At 38.8% G+C, this 27,896-nt stretch overlaps 3 protein-coding genes across 3 annotated transcripts in view; all 3 read right to left on the bottom strand.

Annotated features, from left to right (window-relative positions):
* Positions 1-96: 96 nt before the first annotated feature.
* On the bottom strand, positions 97-3,798 carry LOC149013292 (Pentatricopeptide repeat (PPR) superfamily protein). Its single transcript, XM_089159946.1, has one exon. It carries the CDS (start codon positions 3,537-3,539, stop codon positions 555-557), a length of 2,985 nt encoding a protein of 994 aa, XP_089016072.1. The 5' UTR covers positions 3,540-3,798; the 3' UTR covers positions 97-554.
* Positions 3,799-7,448: 3,650 nt separating this feature from the next.
* On the bottom strand, positions 7,449-10,034 carry LOC149013291 (putative galacturonosyltransferase 9). Its single transcript, XM_089159876.1, has 3 exons — positions 9,720-10,034; positions 8,363-9,610; positions 7,449-8,242 (listed from the first exon to the last, which is right to left on the bottom strand). Exons 1-3 carry the CDS (start codon positions 9,915-9,917, stop codon positions 7,967-7,969), a joined length of 1,722 nt encoding a protein of 573 aa, XP_089016002.1. The 5' UTR covers positions 9,918-10,034; the 3' UTR covers positions 7,449-7,966.
* Positions 10,035-12,406: 2,372 nt separating this feature from the next.
* LOC149013290 (serine protease SPPA, chloroplastic-like) overlaps positions 12,407-27,896 on the bottom strand; it is a 50,500-nt gene continuing 35,010 nt past the window's right edge. Inside the window, exons 11-13 of the mRNA XM_089158838.1 lie at positions 17,952-18,039; positions 17,727-17,870; positions 12,407-13,304 (exon numbers count right to left, since the gene is read on the bottom strand). Coding sequence (XP_089014964.1) covers positions 13,080-13,304; positions 17,727-17,870; positions 17,952-18,039 — 457 coding nt within the window. The 3' untranslated portion in view covers positions 12,407-13,079. The remainder of the gene's footprint in view (positions 13,305-17,726; positions 17,871-17,951; positions 18,040-27,896) is intronic.

Genomic DNA, 27,896 nt, shown 5'->3' with positions numbered 1-27,896 from the left:
GCTGACCTGGGTCTAGTTTTAGAAGTCTATTTTGCAAATTATGAATTCAAGAAAGAACTAGTGTGACTCAAGTAGAGACCAATTTAAAAGAGGCAATTCCTGCTAGGCTTCCATTTGATCTTCTGTACCTTGTTCTCTGAAAGTAAAAGCCTGGGCAGCTACAGGATTCAAGATTACCATCCACACTTGCAGATGTGTGGCTATCCAACCCATGCAACAATATGTTGCTGTCCTGCTTTGACAACAATGGGATGTCTTTTTTATTGCATTTGCAGATGTTTTTACTGATGCAGTCTTGCCAAACTCATAGGAGAATCCAGCCCAAATGGGAAGAGAGTGTAATAAAAACAATAACACCTTTATTGGATATTCTTTAGCTTCAAATATAAGAGGGAACAATGAGAAGCAGGACCAGCCTACATGCACTGCAAGAAATTTATGCTGTTCCTTGAATCACTCAAAGAATGCATGGTCAGATGCCATATATTTCTTACATTTAAAGCATTTTAACCATCCCGCACCAAACATGAGAAGCTACTTCACCCTTCAGTCAGCTACCAATAGTCACCACAGGAACACAGCCCATCTCTGAAATGGTGGAACCTCTTATTATCTCTCACAATTATATTCCTCTGAGTCACTATAGACACCAACTTGGCTGCATTGTGGCAATCCACACAAATGCGAAGGTTCTTACAGATTCTTAAAGTCACACCTTTGGGAGTATTCAACAACCCAAAAGAAATTGCCAACTTCTCACTATGACCACGTAATACCTCTGCTTTTTCTTGTTCATTCAGTGCATGTAGCACCGAACTCATATCAGGTACATATCCAAGTCCAACTATCTTATTTTCTAGTGTCCTCCACATTTTGCGTATCTCTTCTAATGCAGGGCGTGCATCATCACCTACTACAAAGCTGTAAACTTTCCCTTTGACTTCAATCCAACTACAGCCAACATCCTTCCTCAGGCCCATATCCTTCATTCTCCCTCTAATACTCCTCACATCATCCCACCTCCCTGAACCAGCAAGCAAATTTGATAGTAAGATGTGGTTTTCAGGTTTGTCTGGTTCTAGCTCTAACAACTTATCAGCAACTTCCATCCCCAAAGACAAATCACCGTGTATTCTACAAGCACTGAGCAATGCAGCCCAAATTCCAGCATCTGGTTCCTCATCCATTCTCTCTATCAGTCTGACAGCTTCAGCTAAGCGGCCAGCTCGACCTAGCATGTCCACTGCACATGCGTAATGCTCTAATCTCGGCTTTATTCTATACTCACTCTGCATCTGTACAAAGTACTTCAGACCGATTTCAACTAACCCAGCATGGCTACATGCCATTAAGATGCCAACATATGTGTATCCATCTGGCTTCAATCCCTCTCTCTGCATCCTTTCAAATAAGTTGACAGCCTCTTCTCCGCATCCATTTATTCCATACCCTGCGATTTGAACAGTCCATGATACCACATCTTTCTCCCTCAACCTGTCAAACACCTTCCGTGATTGATCGATGAAACCACTCTTTGCATACATGTCTAGGATTGAACTTCCAACATAAGGGTCTGCAGTGAGGTCCTCTTTCAAAGCAAAGCAATGGATCTCTTTTCCCAGCCGCAAAGCTGATAACTGTGCACAGGCCTCCAAAATGCTTGTTATTGCAATCTCATATGGATGGATCCCTTCATGCAGCATCTGCCGAAAGAGAACAAGAGCTTCATCAGGGTGCTCATTCTGTGAGTACCCACAGATCATTGAGTTCCAAGCTACTAAACTTCTCTCCGTCATCCTGTCAAACAGATCACGTGCAGACAATGTTCTGCCACATCCAATGTAAAGTGAAATCAAGGAAATTCCTATATATGTGTCTGTTTCCAGCCCATGCCGCAGTATAAAACCATGAATTGTTCTGCCATACTTCAAAGAATTCATGTTGGCACAAGCTAGAAGTAGACTACCGATGCTAAAATGATCAGGCTCCAGACCAGAATGCATCATTTTGAGGAATAAATTAATTGCCATACTTGGATCTCCATTCTGTGCATACCCACCAATGATTGCATTCCAAGAACCAACTGTTTTTATGGGCAGACTGTAAAAGACGTCATTTGCAGTGTGAAGTGAACCGCATTTAGCATACGCAGCAAGGAGAGCACTGGCCACCAAATCATCAAAGTGAAAACAATTTCTAATAGCATAGCCATGAAGCTCCTTCAAGCTTGGCAAGTCTGAAAGCTCTAAACAAGCTGGCAACACATTCAAGATTGTGACGACATCTGGTCTAGTTGCACCTACCTCCTCTTCCATTTGCATTCGGCGTAGAAGATTAAAGGTTCCGATAACATCTCCTTCTCTAGAATATGCCGCAATCATGGAGTTCCAAGAAACAACATTTTTTTCCTTCTTTTCAAATATTATACAGGCATCAGCTACGTACCCACATTTGGTATACATGTCAATCAAGGCATTGTTCACATTAATTTCCTGAGTTATGCCCAATCTCTCAGCCAAGCCATGAATCACTCTACCCATTTCTACATCTCCTTCCACTGCACACACAGGCAATGCCGTAACAATTGTTGCATCATCTGGTTTCAAATCCTCCTCAAACACCATCATCTCCCTCAACAAATTAAAACTTTCTCCTGCTAACCCATTTTCTGAAAACACAGACATCATGGTGTTCCAAGAAACCAAGCTCCTCACAGGCACACTCCTAAACACTTTAACCGCCTCTTCTAAAACTCTACACCTACCATACATGGAGATCAAAGCATTGCCCACAAATGTATCTGAACTCATATCCATCTTCACTGCCATGCCATGGATGGACTGCCCCAATTTCAAGTAGGTAAGCCCAGTGCAGGCCTTGAGAACGCATGGAAAGGTAAAATGATCTGGTCTAAAAATGGTAACTGTGAGTAATTCACAGAATACAGCTAATGCATCAACCCATAACTCATTCCTTGAGTAACCACTGATAAGCGCGTTCCACTGAAACAGGTTCCTCTGGTGCGATTGATCAAAAACGATGCGAGATTCCTTCGGACATCCGCACATAGAGTACATTGTAATGAGACGAGTACTGAGAACGAAGTGGTTTTTGAATTGTTTATTACCTTGCACCATCTCGTGAACTCTACGTCCAGCCTCGATGTCCTTCCTTTGGCCGCAGGCCTGTAACAGAGTACCAATGCAGTCAACTCGCTGTTCCAAGCTGATGGTGTCATCGTTGTTGTATCTCTGCAGAAGAAGCAAAGCCTCGAAGAGGTTTCCGGATCGGCAGAGCTCGTTTATCTGTTCAGAGAAGTCAGATTGATGGTCTAATGGATCAAGTAGGCGGGTCGCCAGAGACTCGCAGCGGCTCTGATGGGTTTCAGCTGAAGTTAAAGATAGAGAAGCTCTTGTTCGAGGGGACAAGAAACGCAGAGAATTAGCAGAGGTAACCCTAACTGTGTTCTTGAAAATTTTGCAGAGCGGTGGTTGATGGCGGCGATGACGGGCTGAGGCTGGTGGCGCCACGACAGCCATTTCCGAACTAACCAATGGATTAAGCTTATCCTCCAACGGATAATCCCGTTTTGTTTCTACACGTTTTCTCTGTTCTTGCCTTTGGGGGAGGGATGTTCAAGATATCGAATAATCTGACGGCTGCCATTTTGCATTCTCTCTCTCTTCTTCTTCTTCTTTTTTATTTCTTCATATGGGCCTCTATCAAGTAGGGATGAGAGAGTCCAGGTCATCTACGCCCCTTCACGCCTCTCCAACGTAGAAAGAGAATGATCCATTAGATCCATTAGAGTCTCACCTTTGATTCATCTTATCAGAGTTGAGAGATGCCTACCCTCATAATGGTAAAGGTATGTATTTCTCACATATCTCCAACACACATTAAAAGGCCCCGACAAAATGATGCAAGGGAGAGCCCCCTACTAATGTTTGGCAGAGAAATGTGAGGAGCACAAATTTCTATCTTGAGGAGTAGAGAATTCCAACTAGGAATGGTAAAGGGGTAAGATAAGGTACCGAGGGACAAAAGTTCGAATCTAAGACTTCCTTGATGTTTAAGCCTTTGTTGCCATTGTATTAGAAGCAGACTCTCATGTTGGAGACCAACCTTCACCAGGAAAATTTAGAGAATGGTAGGAACCCATTTCATCTAAAAGTTCTACTCAGGAGTGTCAGCATGATCTAGTGTTCCCCAAACAGCCTCAAATCCTCTCCATTTTATTCCATTCCAGACAAGGATCCTCGTCACTACGAGCGCCATGTAAACAATGGAGCAAGTGAATTAACAGGTTCAACCTGCTACAACCAGAAAAAAAGTATAGCCATTTGGCACCGAGTGGTAGAGGAGCAACCGATACTGGTGCAGCGGTGCCGGTACCCACAGATCGGACCATTTTGCCCTCCCCTACTTAGGTAACATTGATATGACATGTACATTGACAACGGCCATAGCCAATGCAATCTCAATAATTCAAATTATGTCTTTACCATCAATGGGTTGTTGAGTCGACAATAACAACATCTTCTCTTAGTAAAGAAGTCACAGGTATGACAGCAACTTATTGTAGTATATATAATAGTCCCTACCCTAATAAAAAGCTACCAATTCCCCAAAAAAACCGTTTCTACTTAATCTGACTTCCAACGTATCTTCCTGAATTAGAACAGGTTGGTGTAGAAGCAAGCAACTCTTGTCCACTTACAGGGACCAAACACCTCCCACCTGCATATAAAGATGAAATCAACAACGTTATGGACGACAACAATGGCAATCAACGAGTTGTCTTAGCAGCTTTCTACAGAATAGAGAGCAGTACTGGGATAATCATGTCTGTAACGAGTACCTGGTAAACCATATTCCAAGTATCAACAACCATACATGGTGTAACCGTGTAAGGCAATGGCAGATGTTGAGCCTCTTTAGTATGTCCATGCGTCTACAAATATTCAAGGATGTCCTACTCCTTCATAGATGAGGGTAGCCATCCACTAGATCTTTCTCATCCATTCCTGATACTTGTTATCTTGTTAATATGCTAAATTCAATATCTGTAAATCCCATGGATTATTGGCACTTTTGAATCAATAAAGAACCCTAAGATTCTTTTCTCCAATATCGGATACCCAAAATCTAGATGAGGCATCCTAATTTCATTTACATGGCAGAAGTGAACAATTTCAATCACACCTTTGCCTAAAGCTTGTGAGATCTTCTGAAAAAAAATGCCATCAAATATGCAGCCAGCAAATCCTAATAATAGAAAAAAGAACCAAAGATTGAATGTATAAACAATCCTAGAACCATAACAAATGCTTGGTAAAGAAAGACAGACTGAGGAAGAAGGGAAAGAGAACAATGGAAAAAAGGGCTGTGAGGTATAACGTAGAGTGAACAATGGGAAGGCACCCTACCATATTACATATCTTCAGATTCATAACTGATCATACTACAAGAAGATTTTCTGATAAACCAGGGGTAAAGAGTTTGCCAGTTTTGATGGACAAATAAAGTGAGAATAATATGATGGACAAAGAAAGAGAGAATAATAAAGAAGAAGAAGAGAAGAATATGACTGTTTTGGGATTGCAAACATACTCATGAATAATGTTGTCAACACTCATTAGTAATATCAAAAGAAGAGAGGAGAGGGGAGCAAGGGAGAAGAGCTCAGCCACACACTTTCACAAGTAACATCTTAACTACAATGATGAGGGCTACATATGTATATGACGCTCAAAAAATAAGAACCTGGTACCTTCAAACACTTCCAACAAACTGTAGAACATAATTGGATAACCACTAAAAAACATTCCCACCAACTCATAAAAGGACTAATAATCACTAAGAGGCTGTTTTGGCCAAAAAAAATCACTAAGAGGCTCAATGCCCCAGCACTCCTCAGAGACGAGTAGTTTTTTGTTTTGTTTGACCTCTCTCATGTCCTCTGATTGCAGTTTTCTAGGCATGATGTTTGATGATTTTGACTGCTCCTCTTTTGGCAACCCCCCTAAAGTAAATCTTTGTTGCATGTGGAAGGGTTTCTTGGTACACAAATAAGTTATAAGTTCCCTCCATGATTAAAAATAGACTTCCACTATACAATAATACAAATACTAAATGCAGTGAAATGTTGGAAAGAAAAAAGTATGCATCTAGCAAACACCATTCTATATAGCACCTTCAACCATGAAACTCAGACAACCAACCAAGGATTTGATCAGTTGGCTTTGATAGTTCAGAAATGAAATGTCTGAGAGAAGGAAGTAAACATCTAGCACCATCAAAGTAGGAAAAAATTTAAAATTCGATGAAACAACACAACAGACTTAACAATGATCTCAGCTGTCTTAAGACAATGTCTATAACATGTACTGGGAGATGATATTCTCACTTCACCCTTCAATTAGGAACAAAACAGTAGTTCTCTTATATTCTATTAAAAAAAAAATCTGTCTTGACAACAAAGGTATACATAGATACCTGCGCAACCAAGGATTTGAATGGTTGTCACACTCAGACAAGCCCAGCCTTGAGGAGATTTTTAGGAGAAACCATATGTTAAGAGCTAGCTGGTCTTAATATTCAAATAGCTTATGACAGGGAAAGGAGAAAAGACTAATGTAAAGAAGAATAAAAAGAGAGAATATGGGATTTTGAACATTACCCATGTACAATACTGTGAGCGGTCTTGCTGAAAAGATGGGGCCAGCATAGGGGAGAAGAGCTCACACAAGTTCACTAACAAAATTCTACAATCTATCGTGTGAATTACACTATTGTATCAGCCCCAAAAGTAGAAAACTGCTAAAAATCAAATCCTTACAACAATTTTTATAAACTAACTAACCACTAACATTAGCATAGTGGAGTCAAAACACTACGCTTACCCTTCGAAACATCTATTAATCACTCTCTTATACCAACTAACTCAAACAGACTCAAAACAAACTATATCTACCTGTCAAGCATCCTAATCTAAATCAAAACTTAAGACATAAATCTCATGCATACCTACAGGCATTATAATTGAGAACACTACAAATAAAAATGCTTAAACAAAAGCCAAAAGTAAATACTAGCAAAATAAGACTAAATTTCAGAACTAGGCTGCATTAATTAGATTGAACTTAGTCAAAAGAATTTAAGAGGAAAAGAAACCTAGGACCTTCAGGATTATTATTATTTTTTTTTTTGGAAAGTAACCTTCATGGTTATTGATTATCTTCCCAGTAAGGGAACTCTCTCTGAAGAGAACTCCAGCCATAACTGGAAGAATATAATAAATTTGCACTGCAGAAGACAAAACCGGGGGTAGGGGGGTAATATGGGATTTCAAAACCTATAATATGGATTTCAGGTTAAGTAACACATTCCACTTTGTTCCAGCCATCTACAAGACTACAACATCTAGAAAATACAGATCAATTATTCATCTTTCTTCTCCAGAAAGGCAGCAGTTAAGAACGCATTATTGTTGTCTGCATTAGAGAAACCAAACATGTGAATTTTTCCCACAAGAATGCTTAAGTAAATAGCAAAAAAGCTAAACAGAAAAATTACAAATACATTTAAAATAAAATTTCTTTTTCCCAATTACATCTTTTTTTTTTTTTCTGAGATCAGTAATTTCAATATAAGTTTCAAGTACCTTGGACAAATTTACTACATGTGGTCATTTGTCATTCCCTAATAAATGAGTAGACAAGGTACACGATAAGGACTTCTATTGGGCATAGAGAACTATGATGGTTAAGGTACAAAAATTCACAACTGGCGACTCCAACTAAAAAAGTACAAGGTGTAGAATAATATTTCATCCATGGAAGACTAAGAAACATATTGTAATTAATGAGAGGCTGCCACCCGATTAGCCAAGTGCCCAAACAGGTATTGCAATCTGAACCACTTTCAGCATACCTCATTGCTGTCCATGAGAGAAGCTACTAGCCTAGAGCCCGAAATTGCACATCTGCACAAACTCCATCTCATAGTCTACATATTTGGTCCACAGGTGTCGGAACTGGTTCATTGCAATGTCAAGCCATGGCTTCATATTCCCATTGAAATGGATGACTGCAGCATTGCTGATCTCATTCATGCTGATGCTTGGATTGTAACCAAGCCCAAGAACATGCCATGATTTATCCAATGGCTTTGTCGTTGAGTAGAATGTGATAAGGCCTGGAGGAAGTGTTCCCAATTTCCACAATGTCCGGTTCTCGTTCTATCATGGAAACAAGACCACCTTCAGAACTAAATTAACTGTTCTTAACAATGCTAGCATGAAATAATCGAGCATAAGTATAAAGTAACTGAAATGGAGGCAAGCAGAGATCCTACTCACCAGGTTCTGCCAGTAATGATACTGCTCCGTGCACTTCTCGCGCCTCCAAGCATCAAGGTCAAAAAAGTTCATGCCATAGGCCCAGGCACAAGCCTTGGGATTGAAATTCTGTCTGATGAGAGGGTGAGAGAAGTTCATGTATTGGGCATAGCGGTGGAAAGACCCAAAGCAGGTCTCAACAGCTCCATTCACCTTCGAATCCATATCAATCTTCCACAAGCCTGTCAAGTCCTTCTGCACCACAACGTCATCGTCAAGAAACAGAATCCGATGCAACTTCGGGTACATCTCAGGAAGATAAAACCTAAGGTGGTTCAACATTGACAAGTACTTGGGGTTTCTGAATTTCAAATTATTTGCATCCTTGGTCGCATTCTCCGCCCGATTCTCAAAGTAGAATCTCTGCAACTTCGCAGACTCAAGCTGCTTTAGGACTGGTACATAAGATGAATTCAGAAACTTGTAATCTTCCACTGCCTTCACCTCAACATGGGCACCACCTTCGGGAGCTCTCTTCTTGAACCAAACCTGCATCGCTGCGAGATTCATTCTATCGGTAACAACATGGAACACATGCTTCCATGGTTCATCCGCATTTTTAGCAGCAGAATTCACCACAACCGAGGCAGCAATTACATTGTCGGAGAAGATAGCATAGTGGTAGAGACTGGGATCTTCAAATTCCGGTTTGAACTCATTCTCGACATATTTTTCCGGGTGGGCAATGCGTTCCTCTACAAGCCTCATGGCCAGACAATGCAAGGCCTTAGGAATAGACTTAGCAGCAATAAGACTAGAGAAGGCTCCCTGCTTCTTCGCTTTCGCCAACTGTTCATTGACGGCAAAAATTGTATCTTTAAGCTTCTGGATCTTAAGCTGGTTATCAAACGATTCCTTAGCCTCAGAAATAAGCAAGCGAGCCAACTTAATCCTCTCTTTCACCTCCTTCTCGAACTGCCGAAGTGCATCTTCGTCGATAGCACCATCGTTTTCTACCAAGGCAAGTCGGTAGGAAGAACGCGAAATAACATCAGAGAAATTCCGAGTCAGAGATTCGAAAATCCGGAGTTGTTTTGAGTTCTCGAGTTTAAGCTTGCGAGCATAAGCAGCATAAGCATTAACGAGGCTGATGTGATCGTTGGCTTGCTTGTATATCAAGTCGACCCTAGTCTTCAGTGGATCCGACTTCAGTGCAAGATATGTTCTACGAATGTAGCCATTTACCTGAGGTTCTGTATTCGGTAGAATCTGTTCTCCAAAATTCCAAATTTAAAATTCAATTATTGTCACTGTCATTAATAACAACTACTTTAGATTTAAGAAGACATTTCATTAATAATTCCAAAACGGAACTTACTGAATCTTGAGCAGACTCGGATGGACTGGTCGTTAAGATAATAGAAAGCGTAGCGAGGAAGAGAAGAGTGAAGATAGCAGAGACGAAAATCCGGTAAGACAAGAAGCTCCGAAGTCCTCCATTTCCGACTCCGGCCGTCACATTTAGGAATCCTCCACCGCCAATGCTCGATCGACCAACTCGAACAGCACCGGCCATTCTTTCACTCTTGAGTCGATCGAGCTAGTTCATTTGCAGAATTCAGATTTTATTTTTCGTGGAAGAAGGGAAAGGGAGCAGAGTGGAAATTAAAGTGTGAGGAAGCCAGCAAGTAACTATACCAAAACACAGCATCTGCGCGTCGTTGGATTACTCATATTGAAGGATTTTCTAAGAGAGATGCTAATCTGACAGTTGGAAAAACCGATTTATACAAGGTCTCCTCACATTGTATAATTTGTATCATTGTTTTTATCTCCTTCATGTCGGTGACCTGGTGAGTCAGTTCGCCAGAGCTTTGGGGGCACTGGGAAATGCGAATCGTTTCGCGAAAGACAGTTGCCAATTAAAAGTTATAACTTATAACTCGATTGCTCTGGGTCCCATTTGTGACAGGCTGACAGCAGTGAAAACAGCTGGCCACTTGTAATGCGAATCACTCGATCAACCCAATTGGTCGTATGATGAAAAACATTTCGGCCATTTTCGCCCGAAACATGTCAAAATTTCGCCGGTTTGGTGAATGACGAATGGAAAAATGCTCAAAAACAAGATTAATCAATATCGTCCGAAAATCATTGAACCTGTGAAATGTGAATCTCTGTGTTTCAAACCTTTAAGGTTTCTTCAGAATAGCAGACAACATAAACCCAAATGAAGAGGAGAGGAAAATATAAAGATGAAGATAGAAGTGAAGGGCTTTTCATATCATAGTTGTAGAGATGAGATGAAGACCAAGTATCCCTCTACATTGTTGTCTCTTGGTTGGGGACAATAACAACAGTAAAAATATGGAAAAAGACTAAAAGAGAGGCAACAGCAACAGTAGAAGACCACAATCGAGAGAAGGAGATGAAAACCCTTGCTGGAACCACGATTCGCATCAAGTCGGCGCTACATCATATGCTATGTGATGCTATGAGAACCATAGCTATTCCACCCAGTTCCAGGTGGCTTTTGCCACTAACTCTGAAATTTAGGATCTCTTTAAGGATTTGCCCATCGACTAGCCTTCATTGGTCAATTGACGGGAAAGAACGATCTAGTTTCCCTTCTTACTGGCATTCTTGACATAGGTTTGGGTCGTATTCCACCACTGAGAGACCTTGAGTGTGTTCGAAGAGAGACCCACTTGGTGCTGTTGGTGTTGATTCAAAGAGAATGAGAAATCTGCAACAATGGATTTCTAGGCTAGAGGGAATTTTCTGTACCAAAGAATGGATATTGGAATTTCTCCTTCAACTAAACTCCCTTGTGGTAAGCTACATCGGAGGTTGAAATGTCGAGAACTTTTGGCCGAAATGTCGACGGTTTGTCGCCAAAACTTTGCACCTTGGTTTATCTATCCACAACTAGGTGAGAAAACTTCACCCAAGCCTATAAAAGTAATTCATCAAACGGAAAAGAAAAAAGGGGGAATTTTCAATGCCACCCACCAAGGTACCCCTTATAGTGATCTACCCGGTGAGTTATTCAATTTATCAATCAAACATGAGAAAAATATATCACTGTCATGACTTACTATTAGAAAATCAAAATCAAATGCTGATGCAAGCAAGTTAAACTTTTTAAAATACAATAATATCCTTGAATGCCAATGGTGGATTAGTAGAGCACTTAAAAGCCCAACTTCCCACGGGGAGGTCCTGGGTTTGCATCCATCCGGTGGCACCTATATTAGTAATATTCCCCCCACCCTATGTATAAATTCTTTAGATTCAAAAAAAAAAAAAAATCCTTGAATAAAAATCTCTACATACAACATTGTTGTATTTTCATGATTTATATCTCGCACAAATATTTCCTTTTTATTTTCCCTCTCCCTTGCCATCTTCATGGGATCTGATATAAATTGAATAACTTAGTGGTCACATAATAATAGGGTTACCCTACGGCATAGCACTGTCAATTCCACCCCCACCCCACCCCACCCCCCACCCCCAAGAGGGAAAAGAAAAAACAAAACAAAAGCACACCCTTACGCCTCGGCTAAAGGCCCATTTAAAAAGTTCATTTTATCGCTTGAAAACATTGAAATGTAGGTGAAAAATCTCCTTGGCTGCTCCAGTCGTGAAATATCTCCACATTTCATTAGAGGTCCATTTGTAATTGACTTTTTCTTAGCGATAGTAAATGTAATTATATGTAAATTACTCTTAATTTAATGAGCATTCAATTACCCATTTAGCCTGCTGGCTGAGGGTTTTGACACTTTGGAAAAACAAATTATGTACTTGGCTCCTCCCCTTGGAAAGGATGTCCCAATGAATACCAATAAAGTATTGGATTCAATAACATATAATATTATAATCCAAAGACATTCACTGGATTTATCCTAGTCCTTGAATTAGAATATTACACATGACTAAATACTATAACTCATTGAACGCTCATTGGAAGAGCCCTTTTTGAATTTTTGCGAGCTCTCATTTCCTTCATCAAGAGGCCAAAATTAGTTTCAGTAACCAACTCAACTTTTAAGGGCAGAAGAAGAAACAAAGGAGTTGGTTTAAGAACATCATAAGAAATTACCGGATTTAGGAGCAGCATAAGAAATATAGTCTATAAAAGAACAACAGAAGAAATTAAAGGACTCAATTTTACAGCGACAAAACCTGAGAGCCTTCATCCATCCACAGAAAAGGAAGCACCCAAAGTCTTAAGACTTTTCATCCATGCTGAAGGAAGGAAAACTGTGTCCTGAAATTAATTGACATTTGGCACACAAACTGGCTAATACATGTTTTTGTTGTGAAGTATGGACCGCATGGCCCTTGGCTCTGATGCAATTTAATATTGATCGGGGTACATTACCTTATGCCAAATATTGAAGGTACGAAGCTCCTGGGAGAAACTTTTGAATTCTTGAAACATGTGAAATCCAATCCCAGAAACAACTACATTCCAACAGCATGTCAGTTCTGCTTTCTTCTTTAGGAAATGCTATGTACAAATACCCAAAGGCAAAATGTTCAAGGGAATACTGTTTCTGCTTTCATAGGCACCTGGAACAAAGAAAATTCTTGAAATCCATGGGATAGCTCACCTGTTTATTTGTATTACACTGATAAGCCTCCTGTTGTTTATAAAATCCAGGGTTAACCATGCACTAGGAAAAACAGATGTCTGTAACAAAGGTTATAGCCTATTTCATGTCAATGACTAGACATGGTAATCCTTTATGAAAGAAAAAATGGGATTGGAAAAAGAAGCTTCTTCTAATCTTTCAAAGATAATTCCATCCATTCTGGCTTGGACTCCATCAGAAAGAGTCAATTCTTGCAACAATTCTTTCATAGTCATATCCACATGAAGTAAAGAATTCCCGATTCCACCCAACATATCTGGCAAAGTAGGTGAGGGACTTGACAGCTCAACCAGTGAAACCTAGCACAACAGACAGACATCAGAAGGGAAATAGAAGCAGCCCTTGTATTGAATGAATCCATATGCAGACATCTTTAATAAAACCATTTATGGGAATAAGTTAATCGAAAAATGATGAGCCATATAAATACTAGAAATGAATCTGATGGGTCAAGACTTTGTAATTAATGTTAAAGATTCATCTTGCTAATGTAAAGATAGTCTTTACTCATGACAGCTTCTTTATTTCAAGTGAAGATGGCCAGAAAAGTACATTTAACTATAACAGAGAGTATCATAATCAATGTTTGAGCTGTACATTAATATATGTTACTTTTCTCCAGCAGATGTGGTAAGAAACAGTATCAACGTAACGTCACATAGGTAATTACTAGGACCGATAATGACATTCTCCGTTCTCTATCCATATCCTAAAAGTCATTGTAGGAGACTATGACAAAGAGTTCTCCACAAACTCCAAATTGAATAAAGGCCAACTATTAAATGAAACATCAAATCATTGGGGGAAATTAGGGGCTCCAGATAAATTTTCAGAGAAAGGATTTGAAAATTGAATGATGATCAAAGTACTTTCAACTAAGGAGAATTCCTGCAAGACCAATTGGTCCAAGGTCCAAAATCCTCAATTTTTCATGTAAACAGGTGTATTTTAATTTCTGATAGTGACGCAAGTTCAACTCATAACTTAGGAACTGAACTCCACCAAGAACTTAAGTCCCTTTATGTCATAGAGAATTGTTGGATTCTATTAGGAGTCTAATAAGAGTTTGTATAGGAATTAAATTAGAGTTTGCATTCATGTAAACTTCTATTCCTTGTAATAGTCTACTTTCCACTTTATTATAAATAAAGGGCTTGAGATCATGGATCAATAAGCCATTTTGCCAAACATTGTATTTCAACATGGCATCAGAGCCTAAATTCGATTTGGGAAGCGACCTACCTTCTTCTTCTTCTGATTTTTTTTCAAACCCATCGCCAATCTTCAATTCTAGGCAGTTTTTCAGTACCATCTTGGTCGCCAACTGAAACAGAAAAAAAAAAAAAGAAAAAAAGAAAGAAGAAGACGATTCTGTTCCGTCTCGATTCAATGAATAAGAACAGAAAACAGAGGAAAGAAGAAGAGAAAAAGAAATCAACAACTTCCGCTGCTTCTGCAACAACTTCGGCTTCAACTCCTGCAATTTTTTCTGTCTGATTCTTCATCTGAAGCTTGCGATTCTGAAGCTTGGTTAGTCATCTGAAACCTTCAATTGGGGTTCTGCTATTAAGGTTCTTCGACTGGGGCTGTTCTCCTTAAGCCTGTGAAAGACCATAACGGATCTGTTATGGTTTGAATTTGATTTTTGAATTCAATTTTTGAATTTAAGTTTTGAATTCAAGTTTTGAGTTATTTTGGTAAATTTGCTTTACAGGGACTTATATGTAAATTTGTATAAGTTCTGAGATTTATTTGCAAATTCCGTTTTTTCAAGGACATATTTGTCATTACTGAAAAAGAAAAAAAAAAAAAAAAGAGGTAGATCTGTTTGGGTTGTTTGGCTATTGCATTCTGCGACATTTCAGTTACTTCAAAAGGGTGAAGACTGAAGAACTGCAGATAATTTTGTCAACATGACAACTTTTGATGATACTACTGCTCCCACTGGATCCGAATATTTTTCCACTTTTCATTCTCTTTCGGTAAGATTTGACGGCACAAATTACTTGATCTGGTCTCGATCTGCTTACCTGACTATTGCTGGAAGAGGACTAGTTGGATACATTACGGGCACTACTATCAAACCCACCACTGCAGGTGTTTTACAGGATAAATGGATATCAAACGACTCTCTTATTAAGTCATTCCTTTTGAATTCCATGCATCCAAATATTGCCCGGGGTTACCTATTACTTGATACTGCAGCCCAAATCTGGAAGGCTACTACTGAAACATATGGACAGTTGGGGAATGATGCACAGATTTATGAGCTACGAAAGAAGCTTCATGCTGAGTTGCGATCTCTTTGGCAAGAGTTGGATCATTATGCGGATTATCACCCCACTAATCCAGATGATGTGGCGACATATAAGAAGTACATTGATAAGATTCGAATATATGACTTCTTGGCAGGTTTGAACGTAGAGTACGATCAAATCAGAGTGCAAGTCTTATGTCGTTCTCCCTTTCCTACACTAGAACAGTCTTATGCTCTTGTTCAGTGTGAGGAAAGTCGTCGATTAGTCATGCTTCATACTCCTATTATGGAGAAATCAGCTTTACAAATGTTCGCACTAAATCTGATCCGGCTAAGGAGATTGTCAAGTGTGAGCACTTGTCACAAACCATATCATACCAAGGAAAATTGTTGGAAACTACATGGGAAGCCTGCTGATTTTGAGCAAAAACGAGCACAAAGACAGGGGAAAACAAAAGGCTAATCTTTCCGATACGCTTTCCACCACACCCTCTGCAGACGTTGGTTTCTCGCAGGAGGAGTTCGCTACTCATGCGACGTATTATGCGCTCTTCTACTCTGCCGGTACAGCCTCGACCACTGCTTCCTCTACTACCCCTACCAACTCCTACCTAGCTACTTCAGAATCAGGGGAAGGAGATTGGTCGTGGTAAATGGACTTTATTTGCTCGAGCCGATTGGAGGATCTACTTATGCTTTGACTAAATCTTCTAATCCGGTCCATTCGGTAATATCAGACCTTCATTAGTGGCACCGTAGGCTCGGTCAACCTCCTTTCAAATTTTGTCATTTTCTCTAGATTTGTTTTCCTGATACTTTTATCTTACCATTACAATTTCTTCCTTTCCAAGTTTCCCCATTGGAATTTCCTTTGTTATTATCTTCCCACGTGTAACGCTACACGTGAGGGGGAGATTGAAGATGTCTACAATTCAAAGCCTTTCATGCAAAATTTGATCTTTGTTACCTTTGAAAGTTTGTCCCTTACCTTCGCAATCTTCCACTTTGGAGATCTAACATTGCTATAGATCTATCTTTTTGACTGTGTAGAACTTGATCTCTGTTAACCCTGGAGATTTGCCCCTTAACTTGACATCTTCCCTTCAGAGATCTAACCTTGCAAAAGACTTGTCGTTTGACCTTTGCAGAACTTGATCTCTATTACCTTTGGAGATTGTCACTTATTTTGACAAATTTTCCCCTACCTTTGGAGATTGTCCCTCGGCAAACTTTCCCTTTAAAGATCTAACATTGCTACAAATCAAAACTTTCACTTTGGCTGTTTTACCCTAGCTATTGTTACACCAAAAATATATTTTCCCTCAAATTTGTGAACATTTGAAGATTCTACTTCTTTACTTGGGCGTTCTTCCTTGGAGACATAAAGTTGCAGTAAAGATGAGGACAAATCAAATGGAAGTCTATAAGGCAGACGTAATCTATAAGTTTGAAGATCAAATTGCAGATGTTTACCTGGACAAATGTTTTATACTTTTTTTGTCAAGTTGGACATGTGTGATATCCATGCCTCAACTTGAGGGGGAGTGTTGGATTCTATTAGGAGTCTAATAAGAGTTTGTATAGGAATTAAATTAGAGTTTGCATTCATGTAAACTTCTATTCCTTGTAATAGTCTATTTTCCACTTTATTATAAATAAAGGGCTTGAGATCATGGATCAATAAGCCATTCTGCCAAACATTGTATTTCAACAAGAATCCTTCTTGAGAATGAGTGGTGACTGAACAGCCATATCTTTCTCTCCATACCAGTGTCTTTGATTTGTAGCTTGTACTGCCTCAGTTGATGGATGTGCATCTTCTACCCATGCCATCCAATGGAATATAAATGGATGTTTAGGAAAACAAATTACTAGATCTTATTGTCAGTTACTCACAGGATTTAACAGATGATATCCAATGCTCCTGGTTAAGGAATGAAGCCTAGCAGATTTACCTGATTCTCATTTAATTACTACATGTTTGGTATAGCATCCTCATAACAAAGATAAACTCGGAGAAGTCATATCCAATCTAAGGTTAATTGAAATTTGGTGGTTGTTCCCTAAGTCCATGGATGCAGAAGGTATATCCTGTGATTTCAAAGGGAGTGTAGTATATGTTTCCCCATTTTCACAACTCCAAGAAGGTTGAGTAGTCCTTTCCAGAAAAGAGCCTTTACATCGATGTTGAGAAGTCCTGTACTTCTGTAGTCAGAACCACAATCCTTCCATATTCATTTGCCATTTTCTTCTGCTTCTTGTGCTCATAATTATTCTAAACAGCTTAGTTTTCTTGCCTCTTTCATTAATCCCTTTAATTTTGTCAGTGGAAAAATCTCCTTTTATGCATTACCTTCTCCCTCACTTTATTTTTCTCCTTTCATTCTTCTCTTTTAGGGTTCTTCTCTTTCTTTTTTTGGGGGGTGGGGGTGGCAGAAGAATGCATGGAGTTTCAGCAACAAACCTGTCTGTCCTGAGGTATGCCGGCCTTGTGTTTTGCTATGGCAACAGCACGGGAAAAGCCACCAATAGCATCAACCAAACCTCGGGAAGCTGCATCCTTGCCAGTCCAAACTCTTCCTTGTGCAACCTTTTCCATTTGATCTACCTAGACATATCAGCACATGAACTTCCATGAAATGATCGGGCAAAGTAACATTATAACTTCAAGATTTATGAATATACATACTCCCATTGATCTTGAAAAAGCTGCCTTATCCCGAAACTGTTCATATGCAGTTTGTGCTGACTTGGCAAAGAGTTCTGACTCATGTGGCCTGCAAGAAGATTGTTTTCATATTTAATAAGATCACATGTGAAGAAAACCAAGACACCAAGCCAAGCAGCTCTATGAAAGAACAAGTTCCTGCAGAACAAAGATGCTCAACTGATCTTGAATAAAGAATTCATCCACAAGCAGCAAATATTGAGATAGTATGCAAGGATATATTTTCAATGAATCGTAGTGGTGCTGCTGAGAAAGCATAAGAATGAATTGTTCATTGAGTACTGTTGCGATAGCCAAGTAGAAGCTAGGGGAGCAAGTCTTGATGAGTTGGTGTTCTAAAAACAAAATCGTAGAAACATGGAGTGCAAGCTGTCTCAAAATAGAAAGTACTGGCTTGGAGGAAAAGTTGTTACAGAATTGGAAAGTTTTGAGTGTTCTACAAAATTAGGAAATAACTAACTTCCTAGTAGATTCAGTTGGATATTATCTTTCCTTTTAGGGAACTATTTTTAGAATATTAGAAAGCCATTTTAATAAAAAATTTGGAATGTAATTTGAATTAGTGAGTAGGGCTGTGAAATATTCATCTATAAATACAGCTTTAGGGGTAGAGACGCAGGTTACTGGAATTGGTCTCTACCCCCTTGCGTCTTCTCATTTCTCCTCTTTTCTTCAGCTTCTTTTCATTCAGTTTCTGGCCTTCAGCTACACCTCAGTAGAGGTTCTGGATTGTTATATGGTATTAGAGCAATTCTATTAAGGTCGTGGCCATCTGAGTTCCATCATTTACTGGCTTTTTTTTTTTATGTGGGTGTGTGTGTGTAAACCGTGTGTGGCTGCAGCAGCCTTAAGCTGCAACTGAGGGTGTAATGTTGACATGAATGAAATTTCAAGAGACAATTAAGTAATCTATGTCCGTAGCTGTTAGTACTGTTAGTAATTAGAGATATAAGCTTCCGTAATGGCTAACCCTTTGAAAGTTCTGTCCAAGGAAGGTACCCTTCCAAATTACAAATATCAAGTTCAAAGGAGCCAAAAATTATTTCCTTGAGGCAAAGGCAATGTATGCCTTTATTCATGCTCAGGAAAATGATACAGCCACTGTTTCCGCAAATGAAACATGGATTCGTGAAGACATTGTAGTCAAGATATGGATTTGGAATAGCATTGATTCTACTATTGCAAATAACATTATGTTTTATGACACAACGAAGTAGATATGGAAGGTCTTATGCGACTCCTTTGGTCAAGAAAAAAAATATTTTGCGTGTTTAGGACCTATATGATCAGATGTTCAATTACTCTCAGAATGGTCGCTCGTTGATGGAATATTTTAATGGATTTAAAGAATTAGTGGAAGAATTGCAGCAACATCAGCTTGTTACCACCAATCTAGAAACCTAAAGACACAACGAGCTGAATTCTATGTTTCAAAATTCCTGGCTGGTTTGGAACCAGAATTCTTGACAGGTAAAAGTTAAAATTTTGACATCTGAAATTGTACCTACCTTAAGTGATGCTTTCTACAGGTTATCATGTATTAGTGGACAGTAAAGTACTCATGGAAGCAAGGAGAATCCAGCAATGGTTGCAGACCGTGGACGTGATTCTTATCCATCACATGGAAGAGGCAATGGCCGAGGAAGAGGAAGAGGAAGGGGAGAAGGTCGAACTCCCCCTCCAAATTTATCCAAAGGAAACCAGATGTGTTCTTACTGTGGCAAGCAAAATCATACTGAAAATAGTTGTTGGGACAAACATAGCCAGCCTGAGTGGGCAGAAAACTATGTTAATATGGCAGCATCCACAGTAGAGAAAATACCACTAATAACTCATCAGGATCCACTATGGTGGCATCTACAAGTTACTTGTCTCCTAGTGTTGACCTCAATCAAATCCTAAAGCGCCTACAACAGTTAGAGAAGAGTCAAAATACATCTACCTCTAACCTTGCCCAAACAAGTATACCTACTAAGTCTTATGCTTTGGATTCCTAGATTGTAGATTTTGGGGCATCCGAACATATCACAGGTATTTCATCCACATTTTCAAAATTTTCTAAGTTTCCTAACCATACTTCCATTGTCATGGCTAATGGTGAAAAGTCTTCTACAGTTGGTAATGGGAGTATAGCTCTCTTACCAAATTTGAACCTTTCCTCTGGTGTACTTGTCCCACAATTTTCAGTAAATCTTATTTTTGTCAGTCACATTGCTAAAGCCTTACATTGTCTTATGTTGTTCTTTTCATACTTTTTTTGAATTTCAAGAACTTCGGACCAGAAGGAGGATTGGTGGAGTTCAGAAAGATGGGTTGTACTATCTAACTGATTTTGACAATTCTGTTGCGAAGACATACACTATCTCTATTGGACTAGCACTATCGTTTAGGACATCTTTCTCCTCGTAGGCATAGGTTGGTTACTCCTAATTGTAAGGATGTTAAGTCAATAAAGTGTGAAGCATGTGAGTTAGGTAAACACCATCCAAGAAGTTTTCCTACTAGAACTGAACCTAAAAATACAACTTTATTTTCTTTAGAATATTCAGATGTTTGGGGAGCCTATCGTATCCCTAATTGTTTTGGTTTTCAGTATATTATCATTTTTGTAGATGACTTCTCCAGATTGACTTAATTATTTTTAATGAAGGATCGGAGTGAAGTTTTAAAAATTGTTACAGATTTTTTTCTACTCAATTTAATACATCAGTTAAAAAATTTCTTACGGATAATGCTTTAAAGTATATGCAAAATGCAATTTCTGATCTATGCTCTTCTAAAAGTATTCTTCATCAGTCTAGTTGCTCATAACACCACAACAAAATGGTGTAGCCAAGCGGAAACATAGGCACTTGTTAGAAGTAGCAAGGTCCCTTATGTTCCATATGAGTGTACCTAAGCATATTGTTGTGATACTGTCCTTACATCTTGTTCTTTGATAAATTGAATGTTGTCTTTAGTGTTGCAAAATGAAATACCGTTTCGAATTGTGTAACCAGACTTACCCCCATTTTCTGTCTCACCTAAAGTTTTTGGTTGTGTATATCATGTGCATGTTTTAACCCCCCCCCACCCAAGGACAAATTTTCGGCCAAAGCTTACGAGTGCATCTTTTTAGGTTATTCCCAGTACCAAAAAGAATACAAAGTTTTTGACCCTTTGGTCAATCTTCAATTCATCACAGCAGATGTTACCTTCTTTGAAGAAACAGTGTGTTATAACCCTTCTGAAATGCCTGGATCAGAGGAATAGCCTGACGGAGAACCAAATTGTGAAATTCCTGAAGAACCCATTGTACTTCCTGGCCTGGACGAGGTGTCAGTTTAATTTCCACAATTGTAAGACTATCATTGGTGGAAGAAACAAAAATAGTTAGATGGTACAACAATCGTATCACTTCCTCTACAGATCCTCCTCCAACGTCTGATAATCCTGAAGATCTTCCCATTGCTTTACGGAAAGGTAAGCACTCTTGTTCCCAACGTTCTAATGTTGTGTATCCTATTTCTCATTATGTTACTACTTTTTACTTGTCGGTTTAGTATTGTAACCTTACCACGTCTTTGTCTTCAATTATTGTTCCATTTACATACTTTGAGGCTCTCGTTAATTGATGAACACATTTATGTGTGAAATCTTAGGGCATAAAGCATGTATTTTATACACTTTGAGTGGAGCTACCTTGGGTTTTATGTTGTTTTTGCAGATTTTATGAATTTTCAGGACTTGAGCGAATATTTGGAGTTTTGGTATTAAACATGCGATTTTACACGTCAAGAGGTTCGTTCAAATTCTCAAATGCGAAAATGGGCATGACCTGGAGCATGATGGGCCAGAGATGTGATTATGGGCCAACTCCAAAGTATTTTAGAGATAAAGAAGTAAATTTTGATCTACGGTTGAGATTAGAAATTATTAATCAAATCTACAGAGATATTATTGAGAGAGTCCTAATGGAGAAAGAGTCCTTGCACACCTCAATATCTTATTTCCTATTTGGGACTTGGTTAAAGAAAGAAAAAGAGGAAAAAGAATTATATTCAGAAAGAAAAAGAGGAAAAATCCCGTTTTTGAATGTCTCTGTCCAGTTTCGATCAAGCCCTTCATCGAATGGTCATCCGGTGTCCGATCGAGCTGATTTTTGGAGGAGAGCTTTAAGACTTCTTAAACCTAAAATCCAACGGTGGAATTATGTATTTGATATCTCTAAGTCCGTCCGATTGGTACGCCAAAACCCTAATTGGTTGAGTCAGATAAGAACTTTGAGTTTTATTCAAATTCAGCCGTGCCTCATATCCCATGTAAACTCTATAAAAGGAGAGCATACTCCATCAAGGAAGAGGGTGTTCTAGAGCTTAGGAGAAGCACATTTTCTTTTCTCTTTGGTTTATTTAGGCTTTCTTTAGTTTTCTTTGCTTGCATTTGTGAGATTTTAATTTCTAGATTGAATGTTTAGGTTTAATTTTTTTTTTTATTTTTATGTAATGCAATTCAAGTTCAAGTTTTAAGATTCGTTTTTCTCTGAGTCTAGCAATTGCAGATTTAGATCATTCTAGATCTAGATCTGGTTGTTAGGGTTGGTTGAGATTCGAATCGTTTGTTCAATTTGCAAGTAATTAACCTTCTTTATTAATCTTCTCTCCTCCCTCCATTCCCACTTCTATCTACCCCTCCATATTCTTAATTTAGGATTTACTTTCAGCATTTATTTATTGTTCTCCCTTCCCCTGGATCCTTAATCAGAGATGCCTACAGTCATGCCTCTCTTTGGTTAAGGTTTCCATTTTACTTTCTGTCATTTACTTTCTGCAATTTACTTTCTGTAATCTATTTATTATTCTCCCTTCCCTTGGATCCTTAATCAGAGATGCCTACAGTCGTGCCTCTCTTTGGTTAAGGTTTCCCTTTCCTATTATTGCTTTGATTATTTCTTTTCTGCAATTTCTTTTTCTCTAATATCCATTCCCCCGATCGGTGGACTGTAAGCTACGGCAAAGGGTCCACGGTCAAAGTCATTATTATTATACTCCCCTTCCTTCGATCCAGAGCTGACACTCGGATCACTTCCCTTTTCCTTTTATTTTTATTGTTCGCATTTTTTTTCCTGTCTTTTATTTATGCATTGATTGTGTTTGCTTTATTTTTCATTTCAATTCGATTGCATTAGATGTATGGATTAGGATCGTTTAGTTTAGTTAATTAGTTAACAAAAATTGAATCATTCCACTCTCGCATTACTATTAAGAAGTTGAATTCTAAGTGGCATATCTCCCTGAGATCGACCTGTTAGCTACACGATACTGTGCGCTTGCGGTTACTTTTAATTTCACAAACACTAACCCAAGTTGGAAAGCTACTATAGAGTCTAAAATTCAGGCTCTACACTCAGAGAGATATACTTGGACTCTTATGGATTTGCCTCCAGGTAAGGATCTTGTGAAATGTCGTTGAGCATTTGTGATTAAGTATAAGTCTGATGGATCTGTAGAGTGCCTTAAAGCACGGCTGATTGCAAAGGGGTATACTCAAACTTATGGTGTAGATTTTTTTTAAAACTTTCTTCCCTATAGCTCGTTTGAATTCTATGTGCATTTTGTTGTCTTTAGGGGCTAATTCAGAATGGCCTCTTCATCAATTAGATGCCAAAAAGACTTGGCTGAACAAGTTTCTATGGAGGCAACCTCCTTGTTGCTCGGGGCAATTCTACTAAAGTATGTCAATTTCAAAAGTCCATCTATGGGTTGAAACAATCACCAAGAGCATGGTTTGAAAATTTTAGCTTAGTACAATCCGAAGTGGGATTTTCCCAGTGTTATTCAGATCATTTTGTTTTTGTACAAAAGATAAAGTCTGAATTGTGGTATTAATTGTTTATGTGGATTACATAATTGTTTCTAGAAGTGATAATGCAGGTCTTGATAAGGTAGAGTTTTTTGAGTACATGATTCCAGATAAAGGACTTGAGGCATTTGCAGTACTTTCTCGGAGTTAAAATTTTTTGAAGCAATCATGGGATCAACCTTTCTCAGCGAAGGCATGTGCTGGACTTGCTAACTGAAACTAGTTTACTTTGGTGTAAACTTGTTGATACACCCATGGACCCTCATCTCAAACTCACCAAGGATGAAGGAGAGGATTTGGCGAATCCCCAGAAGGTACAGTGTTTGGTAGGCAAGCTTATATATCTTACTGTGACTCATCTAGACTTGTCAGATGCTTTAGGTGTTGTTAGCTAGTTCATGCACTCACCTAAGAAGCCTCATTAGGATGTCGTGATGAGAATCTTATTGTATTTGAAGAAGGCTCCAAGAAAAGGGCTTATGTATGAGAAAAATGCTCATCTAAAGTTGTATGCTTATTTAGATGCAAATTCGGCAAGATCGCGAGATGATCAAAGGTCAACTTCTAGTTATTGTACTTTCACTAGGGAAATTTCGTTACCTGGAAGAGTAAAAAGCAAATTACAGTGACTCGTCTACTATTGAGGCTGAGTATTGTGCTATGGCTCATACAGTGTTTGAAATTTTTTTGGTCAAGTATTTCATGAAAGAAGTAGGGATTGAAGTTGAAGAGCTAGTTAAGATGTTTTATGATAACCAGGTAGCCATCTACATTGCTAGTAATCCAGTGTTTCGTGAGAGGACCAAACACGTGGAAGTGGATTTGCATTTTGAGCAAAGCATAGTCATGAGAGGAGTTATAGCTACACCATATGTTGCTTCCCATGAACAAGTTGGAGACATCTTCACTAAATCTTTGCAATAGCCAAGTAGAAGCTTGGGGAGAAAGCCTTGATGAGTAGGTGTTCTAGAGACAAAATTGTGGAAACTTGGAGTGCAAGCTGTCTCAAAATAGAAAGTGCTGGCTTGGAGGAAAAGTTGTTACAGAATTGGAAAGTTTTGAGTGTTCAACAAAATTAGAAAGTTACTAATTTCCTAGTAGATTTAGTTTGATATTATCTCTCCTTTTTTGGGAACCATCTTTAGAATATTGGAAAGTCAGTTTTTTTTTTTTGGAATGTACTCTGAATTAGTAAGCGAGTAGGGCTGTAATCTTCATCCATAAATAAAGCTTCAGGGGTAGAGACGCAGGGTTACTGGAGCTGGTCTCTACCCCCTTGCATCTTCTCTTTTCTTCTTCTTCAGCTCTTTTCATTCAGTTTCAGGCCTTCGGCTGCACCTCAGTAGAGTTTCTGGTTTGTTATAAGTACCCTCGCAAGAATGATGGCTTGTATGAAGAGTTTATCCAAGCTAGAGGAAGGAGTCACTGAGCAGGCACATTGATGGCTGAAACAAGGCAAGCTAGAACAACAAGTGGCATGAAGTTGGGAATCCTATCTAGAAGACCCAAGCTTCACTTTTTCAAGGAACCTTTAAACCAAGATCTAGGATCCAGTTTTAAACTAGTAAATGTGTGACTTCCACAGAGCTATAGTACTTTCCCAAAGTCCCCAGTTAAATGGCCAAAAATTTTTTAAGTATTTCTCAAGAGCTCTGTCTATGGCATTTGCGCTTAAGTAACATTTGCTTTGACCCCACCAAGCATTTGATGGATTAGAACTTAGAATGAGTTTTCACTCGAAAAAATTAATTTGAGATTATAGGACATTGAGTCCTCTTTCATTAGGATTTGGAAATTAACTGACTGAACATAAGGAGAGAAAGTTACTGATCATAAAGCAGGATGCATCCATGCTCAATTCCTGCTTCAGCGCATGTGAGCCATTTCTTGGATTAAGCTCATAAAAAAGATTAGCTCTCTGAGTCTACGTTTAAATGGTTCAAGAATCAAGTAAATCCAAGCTTAGACAAGAAAGTTATGGCCCATAAACTTAGCTGTGTTAGGAGGCACTAGGATGCAAATGACTGCAGGTGTGGAAAATGACCATTGAATAGCCTAACAACTAATCTCTATTTAGAGGGGATTACTTGGTTAAAAATATGACATTTTTTCCTCGGGGGGGGGGGAGTGGTGTGGTTCAGGAGTGTTCATGTTGAAATAAACGATTGTGGTGAATGGCCTATTGATCAATGATCTCAAGCCCTCTATTTATAATTAAGTGGAAAAGACAGTCATGCCCAACTTGCCTACAATAGGAAGGAAATCTCTTTCTTTCAAACCCTTAATGAAAACATTTGCTGCTTGGTCTCCAGATCTTACAAAAGGCATGCAGATAAGCCCTTGTTCCACCTTTCCTTTGACAAAAAACCTGTCAATTTCAATGTGCTTAGTTCGATCATGTTGCACCGGATTATTAGCAAAACTAATAGCAGCCTTCTTGTCACAATATAACATCATAGGATTTGGAACTTGGACTCCAATATCTTGTAGCAAGCCTTTCAACCATAGTAGCTCACAAACTCCACGAACCATAGCTTTATATCCAGCTTCAGTACTAGATAAAGCTACCACATTCTGTTTCTTACTTCTCCAAGTAACTAGATTACCTGCAACAAATGTACAGTAACCTGTAATTGACTTCCTGTCTAGAGATCCAGCCCAGTCTGCATCAGTGTATGCTTCTACTTTTAGATTATCAGTGGGTGACAGAAGTATTCCTTTTCTAGGAGTTCCCTTCAAATACTGTAGTATTCTGGTAATAGCCTTCATATGAGATAAATATGGATCATGCATGAATTGGTTCACTATCCCTACATCATAAACGATGTCTAGCTTGGTGTGGGACAAGTAAATAAGCTTTCCTACCAGCCTTTGATATCTCCCTCTGTCCACTGGTTCTCCCTCTTTTTCTCTAAGTTTAGCTCCAGCTTCAATAGGGTTATCAATTGCTTTACACCCCAACATTCCCACTTCTGATAATAGATCTAGGACATACTTTCTTTGGGATATGAATATACCTTTCTTTGATCGAGCCACCTCAATCCCTAAGAAATACTGTAACTTCCCTAGATCTTAAATTTCAAACTCTCTGCTAAGAAAGTCCTTCAACTTTTCAATTTCTTCACCATCATTCCCTGTGATGACAATATCGTCTACATAGACAATGAGAAGTGTGATGTTAGTACCTGACTTCTTAACAAATAGTGTATGATCATCATTGCTTTGTTTGTACCTAATAAAAGTCATTGCCTTCAGGAGGCGTCCAAACCAGCATCTAGGAGACTGTTTTAACCCATAAATTGACCTCTTCAACCAAATAAACCTTCCCTGCAGTATTGTCATCGGAGAAATCATGTGGGATTTCCATATAGACTTCTTCTGCTAACTCCCCATGTAAGAAGGCATTCTTTACGTCTAGTTGGTGCAAGTTCCAGTCTTTGTTCACAGCGACAGACAACAGAACTCTGACAGTGTTTAGTTTTGCAACAGGTGCAAAGGTCTCCTGATAATCAATCCCATAGGTCTGGGTAAACCCCTTTGTCTAGCTTTCAACTTGTTGACTGATCCATCCATATTTTGTTTAACCACAAATACCCATTTGCATCCCACTAGTTTTTTTCCTGGAGGAAGTGTAACCAACTCCCAAGTGTTATTTTTTCTTCATTGCCTGCATTTCCTCTACCATAGCTGCCTTCCATCTCTTATCAGCATAGGCTTCCTGCCAACTTTTAGGAACATAGACAGATGACAGAGAGGATATATGTTGGATTCTATTAGGAGTCTAATAAGAATTTGTATAGGAGTTAAATTAGAGTTTGCATTCATGTAAACTTCTATTCCTTGTAATAGTCTACTTTCCACTTTATTATAAATAAAGGGCTTGAGATCATTGATCTAATAAGCCATTCTACTACAATTGTTTCTTTCAACATGGCATCAGAGCCTAAATTCGATTAGGATCTTTTTTTTCTCTTTCCTTTTTTTTCTCTGCACTATCTTTTTTCGTTCTTCAGTTACTGTTGCAAATTCAATTGGGTTTTTTTTCTTCTCGTTCTTCACGCACTA

Source organism: Hakea prostrata, chromosome 6 (assembly GCF_041222555.1).
Source record: "Hakea prostrata isolate BN-2017 chromosome 6, UWA_Hpros_2, whole genome shotgun sequence".
NCBI lineage: Eukaryota > Viridiplantae > Streptophyta > Magnoliopsida > Proteales > Proteaceae > Hakea > Hakea prostrata.
Note: the sequence above shows the minus strand (reverse complement) of the source record. Positions and strands in the feature narration are given on the sequence as shown.